General features: G+C 37.8%; 1 protein-coding gene across 1 annotated transcript in view; it reads right to left on the bottom strand.

The window, feature by feature from the left end:
* Positions 1-23,961, bottom strand: part of NDUFAF2 (NADH:ubiquinone oxidoreductase complex assembly factor 2) — a 159,692-nt gene that overhangs the window by 25,598 nt on the left and 110,133 nt on the right. The window contains exon 3 of the mRNA XM_070476729.1: positions 22,904-22,944. Coding sequence (XP_070332830.1) covers positions 22,904-22,944 — 41 coding nt within the window. The remainder of the gene's footprint in view (positions 1-22,903; positions 22,945-23,961) is intronic.

Genomic DNA, 23,961 nt, shown 5'->3' with positions numbered 1-23,961 from the left:
CATTGGACTTACTAAATGCAAATATTTTTCCAATATGCAAATGAATATTGTCAACAAGTATTACTCTAGTGTGATAATATGTTTTGGCTTTTTATAATTATTGCATTGAAATTACTATGCAATGTAAATTTCTTGGCAAAAATACACATCTAGTGATAAAAATTTGGGAACCATTCAATAGAAAATCTTGTTAGTGATGGTATTTCAACAAATACATATGAAATGAAATGTTTTTATGTTTCATGTAATTTGGTGACCACAGATAACACAATTAGTCTGACTTTGTGGGGGAGACAATTACCGAACCCCTATGCTTATTAGTCTTCACTAAATTATACCTTTTCCCTGTCAGAAGAAGAGAGACTGTCACAACAAATAATTATCAAAAAGACAGAAATAGTTTGAAAGAGGACAGGGAAAAAAACTTTACTTTCCTCTTTAACATTTCACCAACTGTGCAATTCAGAAAACATTTCAACCTTGTTACTACATGTCAAGAATTTCATACATTAAAGACAAAAAGCAATTTTAACCCAATAAAAGTATTTAAGTACAAATAAAAGGAAAACATTTTTAATAAAAAGTAAATTAAAAGTACAAGCAAAACTTGTGGCATATAAGTAAATAGCATTTCAACATCCTCCATCAGAAATGGACCTTTCTTTTAGTACTACTGTATTTTGGCTTTTAGTATAATCAAGTTTCTAAGCTAATGGTAATGACTAGATACACAACTTTCTGGAAAATGCACTGATTTGAAATAATATTTTCTAATGTGTTGGTTATTTATTATTATTATAGCCAGGATTTAAGGTTATTTAAGATCAAAAATAGAAAAACTGGCCTGTCACAAACAAAACCAGCCATTTCTAAATTTGAATATATGCTAGTTAATATAAAACTAGCAACAAGCTTTTTAAACATTCAATTGATTTCCTGTTGTTAGTTATTTAGATTCTTTGCCTTTAAGTTAAAATTTTCTCAGCTTTATTAAGGTATAACTAACAAATAAAACTGTAACATATTTAAAGTATGTGACATGACATGCATAAATATTGTCAGAGGACTCCCTTAACTGTGTTAATGAACACATCCACCACCTCAAATATTTAACATTTTTCTTTTTGTGAGAACATTTAAATTTTACTTTGTTAGCAGTCAAATTGTACAATACAGTGCTATCAACTATATCACCAGGTTATACATTAGATCCTCAGAGCTTATTCATCTTTTCATAATTGCAAGTTGGTTTTTTTTTTTTAACCAGTTTCTTCCAATTTTCCATACCTTCCAGACCCTGGCAAACACATTCTACTCTTTGTTTCTATAAGTTTGGCTTAAAAAAAAAAAAAGACTTCACCTGTAAGTTGTATTTGTCTTTCTTTGTCTAGCTTATTTCACTTAGCACAATGTCCTGCAGTTTCACATGTTTTGTTGCAAATGACAATATTTCCTTCTTTCTCGTGGCTGGAAAATATTCCATTGTGTACATACATCACACTTTTTTGACCCACTCACCCACATATGGACAATTAGGTTGGTTCCTAAGTGGCTCTCGTGAATACTGCTTCAAAGATGAGGTAATTACAAATATCTTTTGAGATAAGGTTTTCATTTCCTTTGGATATATACCCAAAAGTGGGATTGCTGGGTCATATGGTAATTCATACCATACAGTAGCCACCGTATATCTTTTGACTGGAGAATTTAGTCTGTTTACATTTTAAGTAATTATTGATAATTATGAACTTACTATTGCTATTCACTGTTTTCAGGTTGTCTAGTAATGTCTTTTTCTCTTGCCATCCTCCTTTGTAATTTGATGATTTTTCTGTAGTGCTATGCTTTGGTTCCCTTCCTTTTGTCTTTTGCATATCTATCATAGGTTTTTGCTCTGTGATCACCATAAAACATTTTGCATTTTATGCTTTCATAAAACATCTTATAACAGTTTTAAGCTGACAACAACTGCATATACAAACAAAGCTCCACATTTTTACATTCCCCCTCAACATTTTTGTTTCTATTACAATTTACATTTTTACATTGTGTATCCATTAACAAATTATTGCAGTTGTCACTTTTAATATTTTTGCCTTTTAATCTTCACACTAGGGTTATAAGTGATGTACCTACTACTATTACAACATTATTGGAGAAGGCAATGGCACTCCACTCCAGTACTCTTGCCTGGAAAATTGCATGGACGAAGGAGCCTGGTAGGCTGCAGTCCATGGGGTCGCTAAGACTCGGACACGACTGAGAGCCTTCACTTTCACTTTCCACTTTCCTGCATTGGAGAAGGAAATGGCAACCCACTCCAGTGTTCTTGCCTGGAGAATCCCAGGGACGGAGGAGCCTGGTGGGCTGCCGTCTATGGGGTCACACAGAGTCGGACACGACTGAAGCAACACAGCAGCAGCAGCAGCATTACAACATTATTCTGATTTTATCTACGTATTTATTTTACCAGTGGTTTTATATTTTCATGTTTTCCTTTTACTAATTAATATCCATTCATTTCAGCTTAAAGAAATTCCTTTAACATTTCTTTTACAGCCTGTAGAGTGGTGATAAACTCCTTCAGCTTTTGTTTGTCTGGAAAACCCATTTTCTCTCCTTCAGTTCTGAAGAACAACTTTGCTGGGTAGAGAGTTCTTGGAAGTATTTTTCTTATAGCACTTTGAATATACCATGAGACTCCCTTCTGGTCTACAAAATTTCTCAAAGTCTTATGGGGGGTCCCTTGTGTGTAACAAGTTGCTCTTCCCTTGCTGTTTTTACAGTCCTCTCCTTGTCTTTAACTTTTGACAATTTAATTATGTGTCTCGGTGTGAGTCTCTTTGGATTTCTTTTATTCGGAACTCTGGGCTTCCTGGATCTAGATTTGTTTCTTTTGCCAGGTTAGGGAAGTTTTCAGCCATTACTTTTTTTTTTTTTAATAACTTTGATTTTTATGTACTGATTATTAAAGAAATTCACTCTACTTACATGTGAAATACAAGTGAGTTTACAAATGAAATTAAAAATCTGAATTGGTGACATTTTTAGCTAGCACATTCTAAAGGGCTTGAGTTACTGTGTTTTAAAAAGGAAAATAACATGCATAATTTTAAGCAAATAATATTTCAGAGAAAAAACAGTATAAAGGAAATGTATTTTAAAAAGAAAAATACAGTATTTCAACAAAAAGTACTTCAACCTAAACAAATACATTTTTGTGAAAGGCAAACCTCTACAAAATTTATTAATGTTGTACCAGCCATTTATTTCAAAAAAAGACAAAATTTAATTCTACTTCTTTCCAAAATTGATGATTTACCCAAGAAGGCAGCTTTGAATTCCAAGGTTATGTTTCTTCAATGAGAAGTTAATTATAATTATTTATGTGGAATATTCATTATCTCGGCTACACAAATAAAGGTCAAAGTGACTAGGAGTCCAGTCCCTGCTAGCACAAAGAAGTCTGGAAAAACATTTCTTTGCCATATGTTCAGATACTGGCAAAAGGAGCTTTCTTTGTTGGTACTGTCTAATACGAAGGACTTTTCACCACTTACCTGACAGACATTGTTACTGCCCCTGAAGTACAAATAAGTAATTTTCAATCTGAGGTTTTGGTTACCCAATTATCATTTAGGCTGCATACACCTTGTTTTTTTAAAAATTATTCCACTGCATTTGCATTTATTAAACGGTCTATGCAGCAAACAACAAAAAGTAAAAGCTAAAATTCTCTCCTTAACTGATTTGACATAAATTAATCATTCATCTGCAGATATCTGATCACTTGAGCTATCTCTTTTAGTCATCACTGTGGACCATTCAGTATCTGGCTCTGATGTGAAAAGTTTAAATGCATCTTCTTGCACTTTCCCTTAACTAACAGTCACAATCATTACCTAAAAGAGTGAAAGTCCCTCCTATACTTTGGAACTAGGAATTAGAGCAATGCAAATAAAACTGACTTTTAGAGACATTAATACTCACAGCAAACTTAATGATAAAAAATTTAATAGATCAAAAAATATATAGTGTCCATGGCCAATAACCTATGTTGTATGAGTATGTTTAGAAGAAAGTGATAACAAGAAACAAATCACTTAAAGCCTTTGGATAATAAAAATAAATGGAAAAAAATTTTAAAAAAAATAAAACAAACAAACAAAAAAGCTTTGGAGATAAAGCTATCTTGGGGACTTCCTGTTGGCCCAACAGTTAAGACTCTGTACTCCCAATGCAGGCAGTCTTGGATTCAATCTCTGGTCAGGGAACTAAGATCCCACACACCGCAACTTAGCCTGCACAGGTAAACCCATGTGCTGCAACAAAGACTCAGCACAGCCAAAATAAACTATAAATTAAGAGAAAAAAAAAAAGGCTATCTTTTGAGTCATAATTCCCCAGAGGTGGGGGTATCATCCAAATTTCTCAACTTACCCTGAAAATTCCAAAAGACTTCAGTTTAGAAACACTGAGAGTAGTAAGTTAGGTACTGCTGCTGCTGCTGCTAAGTCGCTTTAGTCGTTTCCAACTCTTTGCAACCCTATAGATCATGCCTGCCAGGCTCCTCAGTCCATGAGATTCACCAGGCAAGAACACTGGAATGAGTTGCCATTCCCTCCTCCAGGGGATTTTCCCCACCCATGGATCAAACCTGTGTCTCTCGTATCTCCTGCATTGACAGGTAGGTTCTTTACCACTAGTTCCATTTTCAGTTCTGTTCAGTTCAGTTGCTCAGTTGTGTCCGAATCTTTGTGACCCCATGGACTGCAGCACACCAGGCTTCCCTGCCCATCACCAACTCCCAGAGCTTACTCAAACTGATGTCCATTGAGTCGGTGATGCCATCCAACCATCTCATCCTCTGTCGTCCCCTTCTCCTCCCGCCTTCAATCTTTCCCAGCATCAGAGTCTTTTCAAATGAGTCAGTTCTTCACATCACGTCAGCCATTACTTCTTTAAATAATGTTTCTGCCCCTTTCTTCTCCTTCTGGGATCCCAATAATGTGTGTATACTGGTCTTCATGATGGTGTCCCACAGGTTCTTTAAATTTTCTTTACTCTATTTCATTCTCTTTTCTTTTTGCTCCTCTGAAAGAATTACACTGCCCTGTCTTCAAGTTTACTGATCCTTTTTCCATGTTATCTAGTCTGCTGTTAAATGCTTAGGTTGAAATTTTCAGTTCAATTACTATATTCTTCAGCTTTATGATTTCTGTTTATATTTACTGTCTCTTCTTCTTGGAATTCTCACTTTGTTCATACATTGCTCTTCTGGCTTTGGTGAGCATCTTTATGACTGCTATTTTGAATTCTCTATCAGGTAAATCACTTATCTCAGTTCATTAAGATTTGTTTCTGGTACTTAGTTGTTCTTTTGTTTGGAACATTCCTCTGTTTCTTCATTTTCCTTGAATCTCTGTGTTGGTGTTTACTTATTAAATAAAACGCCACCTCTCCCAGTCTTGACACCCTGACTCATATAGAGGCTGAAGCTCATTAATCAGCACAGCCTGAGCTCCTGGTTGTCTCCCAAAGCTTTGTGACTGTCCAGGCCACCTTCTTTCATTTCAGTGGCTCTTAGCAGTTGAGGGTGTGTCAAGACCTATCAATGTCTCGAAGGGATAACTGTATTAAACACCCAGATGCTGGATGACTGGAAGCTGAATCAGGCAGCAGCTGTTGTTGTTCAGTTGCTCAGTTGTGTCCGACTCTGTGACCCCATGGACTGCAACACGTCAGGCTTCCCTGTCCTTCACCATCTCCCAGAACTTGCTCAAACTCATGTCCATCATGTCAGAGGTGCCATCCAACCATCTCATGCTCTGTTGTCCCCTTCTCCTCCTGCCTTCAATCTTTCCCAGAATCAGGGTCTTTTCTAAGGAGTCAGCTCTTCACCCCAGGTGGCCAAAGTATTGGAACTTCAGCATCATTCATTCCAATCAATATTCAGGGTTGATGTACTCTAGGATTGACTGGTTTGATCTCCTTGCAGACTTTATTTTCTTGGGCTCAAAAATCACTGCAGATAGTGACTATTTGCCATGAAATGATGGGACCAGATGCCATGATCTTAGTTTTTTGAATGTTGAGTTTCAAGCCAGTCTCTCTCTCCTCTTCACTCTTCTCTTTCACCTTCATCAAGAGGCTCTTCAGTTCTTCTTTGCTTTCTGTCATAAGGGTGGTATCATCTGCATATCTGAGGTTATCGGTATTTCTCCCGGCAATCCTGATTTCAGCTTGTACTTCATCCAGCCCAGCACTTTGCATGATGTACTCTGCAAATAAATTAAATAAGCAGGGTGACAATATACAGCCTTGATATACTCCTTTCCCAACTTTGAACCACTCTGCTGTTTCATGTCCAGTTCTAACTCTTGCTGCTTCTTTTTTTTTTTCATTTATTTTTATTAGTTGGAGGCTAATTACTTTATAATATTGTAGTGGTTTTTGTCATACATTGACATGAATCAGCCATGGATTTACATGTATTCCCCATCCCAATCCCCCCTCCCACCTCCCTCTCGACCCGATCCCTTTGGCTCTTCCCAGTGCACCAGGTCCAAGCACTTGTCTCATGCATCCAACCTGGGCTGGTGATCTGTTTCACCCTAGATAATATACATGTTTGATGCTGTTCTCTTGAAACATCCCACCCTCGCCTTCTCCCACAGAATCCAAAAGTCTGTTCTATACATCTGTGTCTCTTTTTCTGTCTTGCATATAGGGTTATTGTTACCATCTTTCTAAATTCCATATATATGTGTTAGTATACTGTAATGGTCTTTATCTTTCTGGCTTACTTCACTCTGTATAATGGGCTCCAGTTTCATCCATCTCATTAGAACTGATTCAAATGAATTCTTTTTAATGGCTGAGTAATATTCCATGGTGTATATGTACCACAGCTTCCTCATCCATTCGTCTGCTGATGGGCATCTAGGTTGCTTCCATGTCCTGGCTATTATAAACAGTGCTGCGATGAACACTGGGGTGCACGTGTCTCTTTCAGATCTGGTTTCCTCGGTGTGTATGCCCAGAAGTGGGATTGCTGGGTCATATGGCAGTTCTATTTCCAGCTTTTTAAGAAATCTCCACACTGTTTTCCATAGCGGCTGTACTAGTTTGCATTCCCACCAACAGTGTAAGAGGGTTCCCTTTTCTCCACACCCTCTCCAGCATTTATTGCTTGTAGACTTTTGGATAGCAGCCATCCTGACTGGCGTGTAATGGTACCTCATTGTGGTTTTGATTTGCATTTCTCTGATGATGAGTGATGTTGAGCATCTTTTCATGTGTTTTTTAGCCATTTGTATGTCTTCCTTGGAGAAATGTCTGTTTAGTTCTTTGGCCCATTTTTTGATTGGGTCATTTATTTTTCTGGAGTTGAGCTGGAGGAGTTGCTTGTATATTTTTGAGATTAATCCTTTGTCTGTTGCTTCATTTGCTACTATTTTCTCCCAATCTGAGGGCTGTCTTTTCACCTTGCTTATAGTTTCCTTTGTTGTGCAAAAGCTTTTAAGTTTCATTAGGTCCCATTTGTTTATTTTTGCTTTTGTTTCTAATATCCTGGGATGTGGGTCATAGAGGATCCTGCTGTGATTTATGTCGGAGAGTGTTTAACTCTTGCTTCTTGACCTGCATACAGGAGTATGGTGGTTTGTCAGGAGGTAGGTAAGGTGGCTTGGTAGTCCCACCTCTTTAAGAATTTTCCAGTTTGTTGTGATCCACATAGTCAAAGACTTTAGGCAGCAGCTAAGCAGTTTCAAAAATTTGTAGTTAAGCTTCTTTCCGGGAGAAGCTAGCAGGTGGGTGTTATTCCTGTTTCCTGTAGCTGTGGGGTTGGGGAGAGAAAAGAGGGTGCTCCTGTGCTCATTAAGAGCTGCTTCTTTGTTTGCTATAGTCCTGTGGGGCTCATGAACGCAAGCCCCAGCAGCTATCAGAGCCAGGTGATTCAGTCATCTGTCCATTTTGGCAGCTGCTGCAAAAGCTGGGGCGCCAGATGTATGTACAAGCTTTTTGCAGGGAGATAGCAGCAACTTGGAGTGGTCTGGAGGGAGAAAGTAGATAGGTGTCTGCTGGTTTATCCGATGTCCAGGGAGGGTTGCCGCCGTCCCCTAGACAGTGTGCTAAATTGAAGCCTGACCCACAGGCAGCAACTTTCGAAGTATGCAGATAGGCCCCTTTCAGGGAAATGGGCATTTCTACCTGCTCCCTCTGTGGTGAGTATTCCTGTCCATTAACAAGCACTTCTTTGTTTGCTATAGTCTTGTGTGTCTCGTGGATGTAAGCCCAACTGGCTTTAAGAGTTATGTGTTTTTGGGGCCCATTCCTTAGGTGGGAGTCTTAAAAGAAAGAGTGCTAAGTATGGCACCTACACCCTTGGCTCCTCAGCGGGCAAATCAAATGATCAGATTACATTTGATAAAAGTGATTAGCAGCAATTAATTCTCCTAAAATTTAGATTGTAAAGAATATCACAATAATGAATAAAAGGAAAATTACAAGAAAGTGTTTGGTGAGATAACAGACAAAAAGTGTGAATCAAACAAACAAACAAAAACCCTACTCTCATTTTAACTTCTTTAACCTTTTCCCTCTCTGGAGGTAAACCCAGTTTTAAATGGGTCTTGTCTTAGTGACTGATGACATGACTCAGAAGGTTAACTACTCACAACTAATTCTGCACTTTTAAATATGCACCCAGTAGGTTGTGATGAATCTCAGAAGAATCTGACCACAAGTGTATCCAAAAATAATGAATATCCAAAAATAAGCACTTTACTTATATACAACTTTAAAAAAGCTTATATATTCTGCTTTAAAAGTCAGATAAAGGTCAAAACAGTAGAAAATATGTGCCAAAACTAAAGTTAAACTCAGGCCTCAGCTTTGCACAGAAGTATATAAGAAGCAATCCTTTCAGACTGAGAAAGGTGGGAGGCTTGAAATTTGAGATACTACTTTTTTGTAAGACTCATCTAAAATCAATGTTTTGAGAACCAAAGATTTATAGCATAAACTAACAAAAATTTCTAGCACAATTAATAAATAAATACCTATAGTTAGAGATGCTCACTAGCTTATGGTTAGAGTATAGACTCTGCAGAGCTCAAAACACACAAATGATTCACTTTCATCCTTACTACACTTTTCTAGAGAAGCATGGCAAATTTCATATTTTCTCAGTTTTCACAAAGGTAGAGATCAATACCAAAGGGCCACCCTGGTAGCTCAGCTGATAAAGAATCTGCCTGCAATGCAGAAGTCCCCGGTTCAATTCCTGGATTGGGAAGATCCCCTGGAGAAGGAAACAGCTACCCACTCCAGTATTCTGGCCTGGAGAATTCTGTGGAAAGAGGTGCCTGGAAGGCTACAGTCCATGGGGTTACAAAGAGTCGGACACAACTGAGCAATACCAAAGAAGGTACATAGAAAAGGCATCTCTAAGTGTCCTGCTATTGTGCTTCAAGTGCTTTTTTATATTCCTTTGCTACGACAGTTAAGTGAAAACATCAGATACAAAGCAATAAACATACCAAAATTACAAATATGTGCCAATGAATACATGAGTAAATTAACTTGTTAGAAGTTAAGAGCTGTGCAGCCAGCCATAGGAGTTGGGGTAATTTATTATTTCTAGGAAATATTGTTTACTAATTTTTAAATAAAACAAGGAAAAAAATCAAGTAAAGTCATAGTGTATAGGCCAAGTCACAGTCACAAAAGTGCCCAAAAATTACACTGGCAGGTATAAACTTCTAAGCTTCAGGCAGTCCTGATTGGGAATAAGCCTGCTTCCTGGTCTGGTTAAAGGCAGCCACAAATGAGTTAGGTAAGAAAGAGGTCAAATAACTGGCATAAAACTTGGCCCAACAGGGACCTTTCACTGTGGATGGTGGTAAACCCATTCAACCACATCTTTTCCTTTGGGGAGGCAGAAATGCTAGTAGATAAATAAAGAATGGTACGTTGATGAAGCTCAGGATATATCCTTTCCAATCTCGTAAACCAAAGATCTCATAGGACTATACCATTGAAGAGACAAAGCTTCTGTGTAAACTTGCAATGAGACCCAGTTTCAGAGGCAGTATGTGACTGTTTTTTCCTTGCAACCTTAAAGAATGAGACTAATTCAGTTTCACAGAGGAAAAAAGATGATACTAAAAATGGTTTACACATAATTTAACAGAGTTAAGATATCTAGGACAAACTGGTATGTACAACATACGTCTACAAAGAAATTACGTTACCTATTAAGCACATACTAGGTGCCTGATAAGTAATTGAATGAACAATAAAATCATAAGAGCATTAAATATTTAGAAAGGAATTCCCAAAACTAAACCACATTGATTCTTTTCCTTTTTTTTTTTTTTATTGTTTCTTATACATATTGCCATGTAACTCCTTAAGTGTTTTTGGTATTTTAGAATTTCAAGCATTTAATTTTTCAGTTTATTCTGAATATGTTGTTTTTCTAACAGGAATCCAACATGTTCACTTAAAATATATGATTATAAGGTTTCACTGTATTCTTTTCAAAGGAAGTATTTCACATGTATAAATAAATGTGGTGGTGGTAGTTTAGCCACTAAGCATGTCTGACTCTTGCGACCCCATGGAATGCAGCCTGCTAGGCTCTTCTGTCCATGGGGTTCTCCAGGCAATAGTACTGGAGTGGGTTGTCATTTCCTTCTCCAGAGGATCTTCCCGACCCAGGGATTGAACCCGAGTCTCCTGCATTGCAGACAGATTCTTTACCAACTTAGCTACAAGTGAAGCCCATAAATAAATATAGCTAATAATATAATATACGCCCATGGGCCCACCATCCGACTTAAGAAATAAAACACAACACATATGACCAACTTAAGAAAGAAAACACTACAGGTATGACCACCATCCAATTTAAGAAAACAAAAACTAAAAAAAAAAAAAAGAAAATAAAAACTACAGATATGACCAAGAAAATACCGTGACCCCTTGTCCACACTGGCCTTCCCCAGCAGCAACAACTACACGCATGCTTTTATACTTCTACTACGTCTTTACAGACCCATAAACAAAACGGCAGTAGTTTTTAAAACTTTTATATGCTCATCTCTTAAGACTTTTAAAAACTATGTAACACCGTGCTTATTTGACACTTAAATAATGGCAGTTTATTGTAGATTGAATGCATGCTTTAAACATTTTTGTCAAAGTTTGGACTGCAGTTTAGTTTATTCAATTTATGAAAAATATAACCATATAACTTAATTGGCAAAACCAGTCCCCAATGTCAAATCCAATCACCCAAATCTGACTGTCAGAAAAAAAGTCTAACTTAATATTTAAATTCAAATAAATCTGCTATTATGTGTGCCCATGACAACTTTCTCACTTGTGGAATTTTAGTATTAAGAGAGATAAATGGATAGCTAGGTAGACAGAGACACTATAAGGCATGGGGTCTTGCCATGAGTTTGTCACCTGGATAAAATGTGTTGCCCCTTTCAATAATTTTTATTGAAGCTTTCTGTTTTGTTCTACAAGAAACTTTTCCTCAGGACAGATTCTCCAATGTCTCTTTGTTTGGTGCCCTGATTTTTAAATTCCAAGGCAATACACCATAGTTAGATTTAGGGTGGACAAGAAGTAAGCTTTTCTTCTGAAAGACAGATGATTATGAAAAAAAGAAAGAAAGGAGTACTGGCAGACCAGAAGGATCTCCAGCAAATCTTTTTTAGGAAGGACTATTTATGAAAAGAGAGAACATGGAAATTAATTGCTTTAAAGCTATCCATACCTGTATATCCCACAGGAAGTCTTTGTGTACCCAGGGTACAGGTATCCCAATTTGAAAACCACCAATCAACAGCAGGGGTTGACAAACAAGGATCCAGCTGCTGCCTGCCTTGTAAACAAAGTTGGGTTGGGCACAGTCACACCCCCTGGTTTACATACTGTCCATGAGTGCTTTCAGAGAAAAACTGGCAGAGTTAAATAGTTGCAACAGAGACTGTCTCACAATGGCCACAATATTTACTATCAGGTGCTCTGAAGAAAAAACTTTGCTACTCTCATCCATCCGGGACTTGGTGATGGAGAGGGAGGCCTGGCGTGCTGCGGTTCATGGGGTCGCAAAGAGTCGGACACGACTGAGTGACTGAACTGAACTGAACTCATCTACAGCACTGTGTGTGTGGTTTCTCAAATTCTTTCTTTAAATCAAAGTTATGTAAGGCCACGTTGTCCTAAAAGGCTTATTATGAAAAATATTATTTCCTTCTCCTGGGAAACAACTACTTTATATTCTTCTGGCTGGTATTTATAGTACAGGCCAAACCAGGGAGTCACAAGAGTGTTGACAGCTATGAAGGAGACTTTGTTCCAACCCCTCCATAACATTCTTCTATTATCACTGCTTTATTTTTCAGTTTTAAGCATTATATATTAAGTTCTCATTACTGAAAATGAGGATTTATCCTGCTTCCCAGGTGTCTCAGTGGTAAAGAATCCGCCTGCCAATATAGGAGATGCAGGAGATGGGGTTCAATCCCTGGGTTGGGAAGATCCCTTGGAGAAGGAAATGGCAACACATTCCAGTATTCTTGCCTGGAAATTCCATGGACAGAGGACCCTGGTGGGTTAAAGTCCAGTCCATGAGACTACAAAGAGTTGGACACGACTGAGCAAATGAGCATATCCTCAATATAGCTACAGATCAATATTCAATATTTATATTAGTATTACAAATAAACACTATCAACAAGTGAGTTTTCCGTATACTAGGATTACTGTTCCTTTTTCTACCCAAGGTTTTTCCTGGAAATAATGACATTTATTTATTTCCCACATACTTATCTGTAATTCAACCTTATATGTTCAGTATGTATGTGTTCAGTTAATCCCTTTACTTTTCAGAATGTACCTCTTCCTTCATATTTGTCTGAAAAACAGTCTGTATTGTTTTCCCTTCCCCATGAATAAAACCTCCAGTTTTCAACTGGGTAGAGAAGTTGTATGGTTTTCAAACTTTCACAAAGGGGATTTAACACTGTCCTTTTTCTTCAGGAGATTTAACACTGATACAATGCTATCATTTAATACATAGTTTATGTTCAAATTTAAAGAAATATCCCAATGCTATGCTTTATAGCTAGGTTTTCTCCCCATTCAGGATCACATGTTACATTTAGTTGTCACATTGATTAGTTTTTCTTTGCTGTCCATTACACTGACATGACTAGCCTGGAGTTTCATGAGGTTTTCTGGTTACTACCTTGTGAACTGATTAAGTTTGTTCATTAAAAAAATAATATGTATATATTATTACTATATATTATATATATATTATATATTATATATTATATATATAGTATATATATATATATATATATATACATTACATGAATGATGTCTTACTCTCACTGCATTATACAAAGAGGCACACATGATGTGAAGTCTGTTCTACTTGATACAACTTTTGACTAACTGCTTAAGGTGGTATGGTGAAATTTGTCCACTATAAACTTACTTTTTCTTCCTCTTTGTAATTAATAAGCAATCTGTAGGGCACCTTGAGACCATGTAAATATGCTATTCCCCAACAAAATTTGATCCAATGGTTTTAATATCCACTAATGATTTTTCCTTGAATTGATTATCACAATGACAGTTGAAAAATGGTGACTTTCCAACTCTATTATTTCTTCTACATTTATTGGTTAACACCGAATTGCTTCTTAAACAGATTTTCAACCAGGTTACTGTTTTTAGCATCAGCCTCAACTCCACTTTCAGGTTCCTGGCACTGCTAATTACTGAGCATTCTGGGGTTCTGTGGCTTAAACTGGGTTCCTTCTAAGCTTTTTTCTCTGCTAGGAGTCATGCTTCTCAGATTTGCTAAGTTTGCTAACATTTGCTCATCTGTTTTTCCAGTTTCTAAAACATTGTTACTGCTTTTGTGTCTTCAATTTTTCATTGACCTTGTAAATTTATGCTTTTAAAAATAAACCCTTTAATTTTCACTAAGTTCAAAAGGAGAAAGTAAACACATATGTTTAACTGACTAACTTTACTTAGAAGTCCATTTTTCTTTCCCTGCTTTCAAACTTTATATAATTGATAGTGCTTAGTCAACTCAGACACGTGTGACTCTTTGTGACCCTTTGAACTGTAGCCCATAGGCTCCCCTGTCCATGGGATACATTAGGCAAGAATACTGGAGTGGGTTGTTGTTTCTTTCTCCAGGGGATCTTCCCAACCCCGGGATCAAACATGCATCTCCTACGTCTCCTGCATTGCAGGTGGTTATTTACCCACTGAGCCATTGGGAAGCCCATAAATGGCATTGTGTCATATGAAACCTTCTGCAACTTGCTCTTTTTACTCAATATTATATTTCTGAGATTTACCCATCTTGATACACGCATCTCTAGTTCATTCACTTTAAATGAATGATGTTATAACTCAGAGTATGAACTTGGTACAATTTTTTAATTCAATTCCACCACATTTCCAACAGTGATACTGTGAGCTTTAGGGTAGGGGGTCTATTTTTCCATTAGAACATACACTCTCCATATAAATCTGTAGAAAAATAGGATTATATATGCAAAACGTTAATCCTAAAACATTTCAATTCTGTAACTTATAAAATGAGCTAATAATACTAGGCACCAAGAACGTGCTCAACAAATGTCAGTCACCTGAAGACAACAGTGAGATGGGCCTCAGCAATTCAGAAAGAAGAGTCCTCTCCGAAAGTTAAACTGCAAGATAGGTCAGGGCAGAGATATGAAAAGAGTAAAACAAAAGAAGAGCTGCAGGACCAGCAACATTTGACCATAATATAACTACTGTAATAGCAAAATAAATAATAGGTCAATTGGAAAAGAGAAGCAGAGAAAAAAGGGAATCATAGAAACAAATGCTGACAATCCATAAAAACACTGTTCATGGGAAGAAAAACCTTAACAAGCACGTGGCAATTTTTTTCTATTCCAAATCATAAGGCTATTCGTGTGGTCAGACTATCCCTATGGTGAGATGGATACAACAGGTGATTATGGGCCTGATGCAACTAAACATTAACTTTACTACTTAACTTTTCTCATCCAAATATCATACTCATATCCTACTGCTTTTTCCTATGCCAATTTAATTTCTTACTGTAAATTAATATACTGGAATTCTGGCAACACTTACAAACTCTCTTGTGTTTTAGTTGCTGTGATATCTTTCAAGAGCCAAATCACTTTGGACACGGATGAAAAATGAGTCATTGGAGCCTTCAGCCCAGATCTGAGAACACGGCCAAGTTAACAAGGTGCTATCTCGCAGCTCCAGCCTCTCCTTCGACTACAGTATCACCATGTAGCTCCATCCTCTACTCGTTTCAAGAATCTCCTCTTCCTCTTTCATGGAGCATGCTTGTGGGTGTGTGTGCTCAGTCACGTACAACTCTGTGACCCGTGGACTGTGGCCCACCAGGCTCCCCTCTCCATGGGATTTTCCAGGCAAGAACACTGGAGTGGGTTGCCACTTCCTTCTCTAGGGGATCTTCCTGACCCAGGCATTGAATCTGCGTCTCTTGGGTCTCCTGCATTGTCAGGCGGGTTTTGTTTATTTTTTACCAGCTGAGCCACCAGAGAAGCCCTTCACTGAGCATATGTACTAAGAAGGCAGTCAGTAAGCTCGAATATCACCGCTTTCTTCTACTGTCTGTAAACCTACTGCTGAGTCACGTGTTTTGTCAATACATTTATTCACTTTTTCAAACAAAAAAATTGTGTCTCCTACTGTCTTGTCAGTATGAAAGGAAAAGCAATATTTCAAAATACTTGCTATATGTGGCTTCTAATAGGGATATAGTTAAGACTATGAAAAGTTACCTCATTAACTTCTGTGAAATGTTAATTCAAATTGTATTGAACTGATGAACAGCTATTGAATGATATTGGCAACCTGAACTAAAATGTGAACTCTCATGAAAAAAAGAAGAAGCAATGCTCAATTTCAAAATATATTCAGTTTCTCAGGGTTATCTTATAGTTGGCTACTGGAAATTCTAGCTCTGTCATACAAACCATGTAATATACTTACATGGCATTGAGATTTTCAAGTCTGTCAATAAAAGCCTATCTAATAATGAATCAGGTTCTGTGTTAAGTGCTTATGATATATAAATGAAAAAGACATAATCCCTGTGCCATATAGCCCATAATATAGTCTGATATATGAACAAATAAAATAAGTAATTATAATACTGAACTCAAAGGCTTATATAAGTGCATAAGGCAGTATAGCTATATCAAGAAATGACTAACTCTGAGTTAAGAAGCTGGGAGAAAAGTTGAAGAAAGCATTATACAATTTTGTTCTTGTTTCTAAATTTATTTATTTTTAATAGAAGGATAATTGCTTTACAGAATTTGTTTGTTTGCTGTCAAACACCAACATAAGTCAGCCACAGGTGTGCATATGTCCTCTCCCTCTCACACCTCCCTCCTATCTCCCCCTCCATTCCAACCCTCTAGGTTGACACGAAGCCCCTGCCTGAGTTCCTGAGACAAACAGCAAATTCCCACTGGCTATCTATTTTGCCAACAAAGGTCCATCTAGTCAAGGCTACAGTTTTTCCAGTGGTCGTGTATGGATGTGAGAGTTGGACGGTGAAGAAAGCTGAGTGCTGAAGAATTGATGCTTCTGAACTGTGGTGTTGGAGAAGACTCTTGAGAGTCCCTTGGACTGCAAGGAGATCCAACCAGCCCATCCTAAAGGAGATCAGTCCTGGGTGTTCATTGGAAGGACTGATGCTGAAGCTGAAACTCCAATACTTTGGCCACCTCATGTGAAGAGTTGACTCATTGGAAAAGACCCTGATGCTGGGAGGGATTGGGGGCGTGAGGAGAAGGGGATGACAGAGGATGAGATGGCCAGATGGCATCACTGACTCAATGGACATGAGTTTGAGTAAACTCCAGAAGTTGGTGATAGACAGGGAGGCCTGGTGTGCTGGGATTCATGGGGTCGCAAAGAGTTGGACACAACTGAGCAACTGAACTATAACTATCTATTTTACATATGGTAATGTAAGTTTCCATGTTACTCTCTCCATACATCTCACCCTATCCTCCCTTCTCCCCGTGTCCATAAGTCTGTTCTCTATGTTTGTTTCTCCATTGTGCCTTGCAAATAAATTCATCAGTACCATCTTTTTGGATTCCATATGTGTGTGTCCGTATACAATATTTATCTTTCTGACTTACTTCACTCTGTATAATAGGCTCTAGGTTCATCCACCTCATTAAAACTGACTCAAATGTGTTCTTTTTTATGGCTGAGTAATATTCCATTGTGCAAATGTACCACAACTTCTTTATCCATTCATCTGTTGACATTTAGGTTACTTCCATGTTATAGCTATTGCAGAGTGCTGCAATGATTTTAGAATATGTGCTGCCGAAGCAAGCACTGCTGCAATGATTTTAAAGGGCTTGTTGAATGAACTTAAGCGTGAGCAGAAGAGCCCAGTTGATGGAAGAGAAAGAAGACATTCAACTTGGGAAACAGCAAGGAGTACCTTCGAAGGTAGGATGGATATAGCAGATATAAAGAGGAAAGCTAGAAAGTTGGGCTGGGCATGAATCAGGAAGCTTAAATAGTACTTCAAGGAATTAGATTCTTTTGGCCAGAGCATCCCAAGAAGTGAGCCTAAAAACAGTTTCTAAAGAAAAAAAAAACAAAAACAAAAAACGGATTTCTTCACCTTCAAGGTAGCCTATAACTGCTGAGTTATAGGGTAGGAAGAAACTGTCAGTTTTTTTTAACATGGTTATATAATTTTCCTACCAATCAGCACTGTAATAGTTATATATGTACATTTATTGTTGCTCTAGTTACAGCTACCATCAATCTTCTAAATTTTAGCCATTTTCATAGATAACGTGATGGCATCCCATTATGATGACTAGTGATGTTAAGTATCTTTCCATATGCTTAGTGGCTATTCTTGAATCTTATTAAAGCCAATTCAGGATTTTCACCCCATTTTTATTAGCTTTGTCTTCTATCATTGAGCTGAAGTGGTTTTTATACAGTCTGAATACAAGTCCTTTGTCAGCTACATGTACTGGGATTATTTTCTCCCAGTCTGTTCCTTTCTTCATGTTCTCTTTTGATTTGAGCGTTAGTTTTTAACTTTGATTAGGTTCAATTTATCAATGTCTCTTCTCATGATGGTGCTGCTGTCTCCTGTCTTTCCCAAAGTTGTAAAGATATCCCACCATTTTCTCCTTTTTCTATAACTTTATCTCATTTATTTCTCACTGTGCTGGGTCTTTGCTGCTATTCAGGCTTTTCTCCGGTTTCAGCGAGTGGGGGCTACTCTTCATTGTGGTGCACACGTTTCTCATTGCGGTTTCTCTTGTTGTTGGGCATGGGCTCTCGGGTGCACCGGCTTCAGCAGTTGCAGTTAATGAGCTTGAGAGCACAGGCTCAATAGTTGTGGCTCACTGGTTTAGCTGCTCTGTGACATGTGGGATCTTCCCGGATCAGGGATCAAACCCATGTCTCCTGCACTGGCACACAGATTCTTTACCACTGAGTCACCAGGGAAGCCGTCCACTATGTTTTCTTGTAGAAGCATTATAGTCTTAACTTTTACGTTTAGTTTAGGATCCACACCTTTCATTAATATCTGGGTATGATGTGAGGGAGGGATCGAGTTCAGCTTTTCCATATGGATATTATTCTAACACCACTTGTTAGAAAGACTCTTCATTTCTAATGGTGTTCCTTTGGTGCTACTGCCAAACACCAGCTGGTTGTACACTATTTCTAAACTCTATTCTTTTCCATTTATTTGTTCATATATCCTTATACCAGTACCATGCTCTTAATTATTATGGTTTTAGACTGAGTCTTAAAGTCAGTCTTCTAATTGTTAGAGCATAAGTCCTCTAATTAGAGCATAAGTCCTCTGATTGTTGTCTCCTTTTTCATGATTGCTTTCAGCTACTCTAGGTCCTCTGAATTTTCATGTATGTTTTAGAATCAGCATGTTGATTTCCACCAAAACAAGTCTAATGGGATTTTAACTGGATTTTTACTTGACTGAGTCTGTAGAGAAGCGGTTCACAAAGTACAGGATCTGGATCAGCAGCATTAGTTAGCATCACCAGGGAACGTGCTATAAATGCAAATATTCAGGCCTTACTCCAGACTTTGTGGATCAAAAACTCTGGGGAAGAGGTCCTGCAATTTGTGTTATAATAAGGCTTCTCTGTAACTGATGCATGACAAAGTGTTAAGAATTACTGCTGCAAATCAGTAGGTTTTGGGAGAACTAACACCTTAGCAATATTAAATATTCCAATCAATGAACAGATATATCTCCCCATTAATTTAGGTCTTCCTTAATTTCTCTACCAAGGTTTTATAGTTTTAAGTCTACACGTCTTGCATATAGTTTGTTAAATTTATATCAGGGAATATTATGCTTTCTGATGCTACTGTAAATGGTAATTCTAATTGCTACTGGCTACCTTCAGCCATGAGCCTGGGAGGCTACAGTCTATGGGGCTGCAAAAGAGTTGGACATGACTTAGTGACTAAATAACAAACCTTTAGCCACAGCCTATATGATATGGCAGAAATATATTTGGGGGTGGGAGTTCACAAACAGATTTGAAAAAAAGTAGAGAACTCAAATTACTGGCAGCATCTTAAAAAACTAGTTTCAAAAGCTATGCATTAACAGGAGGTTGTTTCCAATGAATTGACCAAACGTATTAAGCATGAGCATCTACAAAGATCACAAAAAGAAGGACAAACCGACACAACGCTCTCCTGTAGTCTTGCCAAACACTTTATACATTCTTGACAAAAAGATCAAACATCAATATCTAGCTGCTAGATCCAGCTGCCAATTTGGAAGACAGAGGAACAGGAGAACATGTTGGATTACGCAGAGAACATGCGTGCATGCATGCTAAGTCACTTCAGTTTTGTCCAACTCTTTGAGACCCTTTGGACTGTAGCCCAGCAGGCTCCTCTGTCCATGGGATTCTCCAGGCAAGAATACTGGAGTGGATTGTCATGCCCTCTTCCAGGGGACTCTTCCCAACCCAGGGGTCAAACCCACATCTCTTATGTCTCCTGTATTGATAGGCAGGTTCTTTACCACTAGCACCACCTGGGAAGCCTACACAGAGAGCATAAGATTAGCAAAATCTAGACTGTGGCAAACTTTGGGTGGGTTTTTCAATAGATAAATCTGTCAGGAAATAAAAGGGATGGAGGAAGAACATATCAACTGACAGAGACTTAAGTATGAAGCTTTTACAAAACAGGCCAAGTCTAAACTATAGTGTACATTTGGTTGAGAAGAAAGATTATTTAAACCTGTGAGGAAATGGTTACTACAAAAGTCAGGGTTCCATGTTGCCTTTGTGGGTAGGAAGGAGGTTGTATTGATATGGGGCATATGAGTAGCTGGCAAAGTTATATTTCTTGGTCTGGGTGGAATTTGCCTTATGATAACCTATTATATTATATTTGCCTTATAATAAACCTTATAATTAAACAATCCCATTTAATTCTTGTGGTTTTCTGTATACATGCCTTATTTTTCTTGTAAATGGGTTTTTCCTCTCCCTTAATATGATATATGTAGAATCTGGGATTGAAAAGTTTGTAAGTTGTCATGGTAGAATGGTGTTTGGTGATGATATGAACTAAGGTGTGGTTATGGAAGCAGTTGTTCTTTGAGCTAGGCATACAGGTGTGAGGACAAAGTCAAAGAATTAGACAGTGACAAAAAAAAAAAAATGGAAGTCTGGTTTTAATCTCTGCCATCAGTGTGGGAGAGTGCCCTGGACACTAGGAAAGATAAAAATGATGAACAGGTTGAAAGACATCTACTTAGATTGCAAAGGTACTACACTCTCCTGGGCCCACAATATGGAAGAATATTTTAGAAACGATAGGGGAAAGATCCTACTTTCTTTCCATGCCTTGTAGGAAAATGGGCACAATCCACTTCAAGGAAAGAAGAGACTCACTATGTTTTAGACACAGGTAGATTTTAGTAGAGGTTCTGTGGTAGAGAAAATTCCTAGAACAATATTAAATCTGAATGGTAATTTGCTAATAAAAAAAATGGAAAGTCCTGAAACACAATGGAAAGGATCAGGAGGGAGAGAAAAGGATGTGTGTGTGTATTGGGGGCCCACACACCTGGGGGCTCTTCTGTATAAAGAACACTGCAGTTAATAGTATATTTGACAAGAGGAAACAGAGGGCTCCTTTAGAGGAAACAGAGGGCTCCTTTTCAGATATTTGAGAATGTGAGCACCATGGACGGAATGACTTGGTCTCACTGTTTTAACTGGAGTTGTCTGAGATGACGGGATTACCTAACATTTACAGGAGTGGTGACTTAGGCCTGATAATTGCAGTTACTTCCATCTAATCACTTTACATATATCAATGTTTCCATGAAAGAAGGCTTCCAAAGTCCTGAGGATAGAAGCAGCACCCTTTTCTCTAAGAACAGTAGCTCTGATTATAGCCAACACAAGAAGGACTCCTTGATCCATCCTTACCACTGGAAACCACAGAAGATACTTCTGCATACTGGATCACATTGATTTTTTTTCCCACTTTTATTCAGAGTAGGACAAGGCCAAGGTGGAAGCAACATATAAAGCTAGAAATAGGCTTAGTAATATGCTCACTTAGACCTTGGTCAGACAAACACTGATAGGGTCAGTCCAGGAATTATGGAACAGTAAAGACAGGTATGCTAATTTACAGGTTATCCTAAATTCTGCCTTGGAGTACCCACCTCTTAAAAAGTGTGGCCTGAGTATTTGAACTCATTTATGTTGTCAACAAGGTTTGTGATAGGGAGGGAAAAGAAGAATCCTCAATAGTAGAAGAACAGGAATAGGCAGTATATTAATGAATTTGAAAACTTCCCTTCTATGAAATACACTTATCTCTTATAAATATTTTGCTACTGTTTTAAAATAAAAATTATGAAATAATTGTTTTGAAATTATGAAATAAGCATGTTTTTTTCTTTTTTAAAAATCTATTTTCAGTTGAAGGATAATTGCTTTACAATATTGTGCTGGTTTCTGCCATTGAAATAACCATGTTTTAAAAACACATATACCACAGCTTTGCTACGTTTTTCATTCTGCATACCACCAAAATTATGCTTCTAAAGCTTTTATTTTGGCCGCTCCATGTAGCTTGCAGGATCTTAGTTCACCAATCAGGAATAGAACCCAGGCCCTGGGCAGTGAAAACGTGAAGTCCTAACCACTGGACCACCAGGGAATTCCCTATGTTTGTAAAGTTTTAAATACAAATTCAACTATTAGTTACTGAGTGCTACCTATTACCTGTTAATTATACATTTTAAAGTTTCTTCAGCTACCTGATGGCATTAAATTTACATACAAGTTACAAAATTTTATAGTTTTATATAAAATTAAGGGCAAAATAAACAGCATGATTTGGATAGGACCAAGAGATTCAGTGTTTCTCAACTCTTCCACCAAAGCATCCATATGAGAACAGAGAACTCCCAGAGGCCAGGGAAATGTTCTGATGCAAGCTGCTCTAAGTCCAAACATCCTCTAAAGTATTTTTATTTTGTTTTAAATTTTTATCACTTCATTTAAAATTTTATATAAATTTTATGTTATATTCCATGATTTTTGCATTTATTTTATTATAAAAATGTTTGAAATTATTTTCTATGGAGTAAAATTAACATTTTGGAGAGGTGGCATCACATATGTTTTAGAGGTTTCAAGTATCTCTGAGAGTACAAACTCTCAACTGAGAAGCACAGCATTACAGACACATATTTGAATATTTTCTTGTGTATTCTTACCTCCATAGTAGGCGGAGTCTTTCTTGTTTTTCTGATCCAAGCTAGAAAGAAAAATAACTAAATGTAAGTTTTCTATAAACTGCACAAACATTTTATTTACTCACGCATGAAACAAATATGTATTAAGCACCTGCTATACATTGTTTTAGGGCTTCCCAGGTGGTGCTAGTGGTAAAGAACCCGCCTGCCAATGCAGGAGTCGTAAGAGACACGGCTTCGATCCTTGAATCAGGACGGTCCCCCACAGGAGGGCATGGCAGCCCACTCCAGTATTCTTGCCTGGAGAACCCCATGGAAACAGGAGCCTGGCAGGCTACAGTCCATAGGGTCGCAGAGTCAGACACGACTGAACAACTTAGCACGCAAGCATGTTTTAGGCACTAGAGATACAACAGGGAACCAAACGTGTTCCCTCCTCTTCTGGAGCATATATACTAGTGAAGGGGCCACAGAAAAGAATCACCAAAACATATGTCAGGTAATGATCTGTGTCATAAAAAATACTCGAGTGTGGGGAGACTGTCGAGGGGATAGTTTCATAACCAAAATCATACCTCATAAGCATCTGAATTCAATTTAGTGTAAATAAGGGCATATAGGCCAAATTATAATGCAGTAAATGACATTAAACTTATCCTGGTAATGTTAACCAATTATTCCTCAATATATAAAAGAATGGATGGAGAAAAGTTTTCATTTTCAGAGACTTCTCTTCTAATCTGTTGTAGCAAGCAGTCTATCTCCTATGGTTGGTATAAGAGGCCTTAAGCTCCAACACTTGGGAGATGAGATGCACAGCAGAAGAGTTCATACTTGTTAAGTGCCTACTGGACACGGGGCACTGCGTTAGATGCTATTAGCAACAGGAAGGGAGTGGAGGCGGCTGCCTCTGAGGAAGTGTGTCAGAATCACAAGAAGACATGTGATACAGTGCTTAGAGGAGCAGAGGCAGAATTTGGGGGTTCAAATCCCCACTTAAGTGCTTACTAGCTGTGTAACCTGAGGCAAATTATTTAAATTTCTACACATCAGATTCCTCATCTATAAAATTACAATAA

The sequence above is a fragment of the Odocoileus virginianus genome, chromosome 14 (assembly GCF_023699985.2).
Source record: "Odocoileus virginianus isolate 20LAN1187 ecotype Illinois chromosome 14, Ovbor_1.2, whole genome shotgun sequence".
Taxonomy (NCBI): Eukaryota; Metazoa; Chordata; class Mammalia; order Artiodactyla; family Cervidae; genus Odocoileus; species Odocoileus virginianus.
This window is presented reverse-complemented; position numbering and strand designations above follow the sequence as displayed.